This window comes from Otolemur garnettii, unplaced genomic scaffold, assembly GCF_000181295.1.
Source record: "Otolemur garnettii isolate 467f Iridium unplaced genomic scaffold, OtoGar3 scaffold00133, whole genome shotgun sequence".
NCBI classification, from domain to species: Eukaryota; Metazoa; Chordata; class Mammalia; order Primates; family Galagidae; genus Otolemur; species Otolemur garnettii.
The window spans coordinates 2,844,546-2,847,864 of record NW_003852528.1 but is presented as its reverse complement, the minus strand read 5'-3'; the positions used below and the strand labels follow the sequence as shown (position 1 = coordinate 2,847,864).

The 3,319-nt window shown below is 53.4% G+C and overlaps 1 protein-coding gene across 3 annotated transcripts in view; it reads right to left on the bottom strand.

The window, feature by feature from the left end:
* TRAF3IP1 (TRAF3 interacting protein 1) overlaps positions 1 to 3,319 on the bottom strand; it is a 90,480-nt gene that overhangs the window by 52,116 nt on the left and 35,045 nt on the right. For all 3 annotated transcript variants that reach the window (XM_023518262.1, XM_003798240.2, XM_003798241.2), the window contains 2 exons: positions 379 to 512; positions 124 to 160 (listed from right to left, as the gene is read on the bottom strand). In XM_023518262.1, the coding sequence (XP_023374030.1) occupies positions 124 to 160; positions 379 to 512 (171 nt within the window). The remainder of the gene's footprint in view (positions 1 to 123; positions 161 to 378; positions 513 to 3,319) is intronic.

Here is a 3,319-nt window from a genome sequence, read left to right as displayed (position 1 = left end):
CACACTGCACACGACGGCCACTCACACTGGGAAGCCGCACACACGTGAGCACACTGGGAAGCGCACACACGTGAGCACACTGGGAAGCGCACACACGTGAGCACACTCCCACCCAGCACTCACCATGCTTCTCCTCGTCTTCTAATTCCACCGCAGGTGCCTGCACGGGGTGGCGGTGGGGGGAGAAAAGGAACATTTAGCATTTAGGCTTGTTAACATCCCCAAATCAGGCTTTCATAGATCTCAAAAAGGAACCACAAAATTAAAGGTAGGAAACTGACTGAAAAGAGGGAATTTTGGTCTACATAAACCCAAAAGCTAGAGTCTTATTTCCAATGTAAGTGAAATATAATTAAACATCCTGCTTCAGTTACTAACCATTTCGATTTCTGACATTTCGGAGAGCTGGGGGTCAGCTTCCACCACAAACTGATCATCTTCTTCATTGTCAGAATTCTGTGAATCTATAATCACGTTTGAGACAGTTTTACCACTTCCTGTCCTAAATAAAAAGAAATTAGATTAAGTTACAAACGTTCCATCACCAGGACGTTTTCATTAGCCCTGTGTATCTGGAACTCCCTCGAGCTACCTCCAGAACAGCGTCACCAAACTCAAGCTGTGCTGAGAGGGACTGTGAGGACACTGCCCTGGGCGAAACCCTTGCCCAGGGTCCCGTGAGCCTGGCCTGCACCCGGCCTCTCTGTGCCAGCTGGATCTCGTGGTCCACACGCAGCCACCACCCCCCACCTGCTGGGCCCTGGTTAACAAAGGCCTCGGGCCTCCTCTGCTGACTCCAGTTCTCTGTGAGGTCAGCCCTTCGCCTGCCACCCTCCACCTGGAGGGGCCTTCCCTCCCAAGTCACAAACCTTAGTGCAGGGTACACACAGCCAGCTGGAGGACCCCTCATTTGACACTTAGTCTCAGCTGCTGCCCTGAGCCCTGCCCAGCACCCCACAGATGCTCTCACTGCACCCAGGACCTGCCATCATGCTGGGCAAGTTGACATCTGACAGGCCGGCCCCTCAGCCCTGACCTGTCCTCCCTGGTGACCGCCCTCATCCAAGGGCTCCCAGTGCCCTCCAGAGGCCCCTGCTGGGACTGTCCCATCTACAGCCTCCCCACCCAGACTGCCATCAGTGCCCCAGGACTCATTCCTACCACACTGGGCTTCAGCCCCAGCCCCAGACCCAACACTCTTAAGGACTTCCTGTCAGCTACTCCTGCCCTTTTCCTTCCCCTACACAACTTACACAACCGTGCTTCAACCCAATTGACCTCTGCCCTCCACCAATCACACTACAGCACATATGCACAAACGTTGGTACACAGCAAACCTTTCCCTTACTCCAGTACAACACACAGGTTCAGAGGGAATCCACACACTCGGAACAAACTCTTGAAATAAGACCACCTCCTCACACATCCTCAGAGCCCCCAGCGGCACCCACAGACCTCACCTCATCCCTACTGCCAGTTTCAATCACTATCACAGGAAGCTCTAGGTTCCAGTCCCCCCAGCTCTTCAATACTCTGAACAGCTCCCCACCATACACTCCACCTTCACCCTGCCCCACGTAGCTGCTCCTACAGCCTTCAGCTGTGCTGGCTCCCCCACCCCACTGGCCTCCAGTCACAGGCCCAGTATTTCCTTGTGCTGACCAATTGTGGCTTCTACATCATTCTCCCTGCAAGCTGCCAACATTGTCACGTTCCCACACCCCTGCCCTAGACCCTGTCCTGCTGCCATGAGCTGACACCCCCTGCCACTCTCAGCAATGCTGCTCCTACCTTAAGTCGTGTGACTTCCAGTACCGAGTGATCCTTTCCAAACCCAGGCCTCAGGTCCTTGAGCTCTCCTGCAGTGACTCTACCTCCATCACCTGCCACACACTCCTAGGGTCCCTAACTACAAACTCCTAAACTCAAATCCAAGCACACACCCCCCACTCTGACTACCACCCCCATATTTCCAGCCCATGACCCTAGGACCTGACTCCAGTGATCCTTTGACCTCAGTAGTACCTCCAGCCTCTTAATCCATGGGCTTTCCATGTCCCCTCACCAGCAGAAATCCCACCATCAGTCCTGGCCATGGCTCTCCTGCACATTCCAACTCTCCTCCTCTGAGGAGACCTACTTGGCACAACTCTGGCCCTGTTAAACCCAACTCTGCACCAGCTGTGCCTGCATCTGTGGCTGACCATAGCTGCAGGACAAGGGCCATGGGCACTCTGATGTCCCCTCTTTAGGCCTACATGTGCCTCATGCTGCCCTACGGTCAAGCTCTACTTCCCTCGGCCAGGTCCTGCACCCCAGCTCTGTGGGTGTGGGGTCCCCTCATCCTTGGTGGGGTGGTGTCCTGGGCACTGCACTGGAAGCCCTGACCCAACCCCCCAACTAGATGTCAAAACCTTCTCTCTACCCCCCCAATTATCACACTAAAAAATGTTTCCAGACATGGCCCTGTATCCCCGGGGTAGGGGGGTATCACCTCTAGATGAAAACGTCCACCCCATGTGTTCACTGGCCCACTCTCATGCAGACCAGCTCCACGCGTCCTCTCTCCTGACCTCCTGCTCCTCCCCAGACCCACTGTCAGCTCACGAGGAAAGCGCCGTAGGAACCTGCACCGCACACAACTCTGAGCATCCCCTGACCCCACACAGAGCACTCCACTCCACCATCCACGTCTTACATCAATCACCCCTCTCCACAAGTCATTCCCAGCATCAGAAAAAAGGTGTGGTTTCTTCTACCTTAAAAACAAAAAGTAATCATTCCTTTCCCATTGGCTGGGTCTCATCCCTTTGCTTCTCTCTGCACAAATGCCCTCCAGTCTTGCTCTTCAGTTCCCGCCTCTTCTCTGAAACACGCTGAGCCTGCCTGTTGCTTATCTTTATATTGCTTGTAACTTGACAACCGTTCATTAATTTGGGGGCAATTAAGCATTCAAACCTTTTTTTCATTGTTTTTATGCTTAGAAAGGCTTCTATCTAGAGATCAGATAAAAATAGCCCAATATTGTCCCATATATTTTAAGATTTAGTTTTATACATACATAAATGTCTCTTTCATTCATCTTAAATGTTTGTTGGTCTATGGTTTGGAGGGAGACCCTACCCTCACCTGTGTCCTCAACAGCAAATTCTCCCAGCACTGTCAGGTGCATCCCCGACCTCATCTCCCAGCAGAGGCACTGTCAGGTGCATCCCCGACCTCATCTCCCAGCAGAGGCACTGTCAGGTGCATCCCCGACCTCATCTCCCAGCAGAGGCCCCACTGCTGCATCCCCGACCTCATCTCCCAGCAGAGGCAC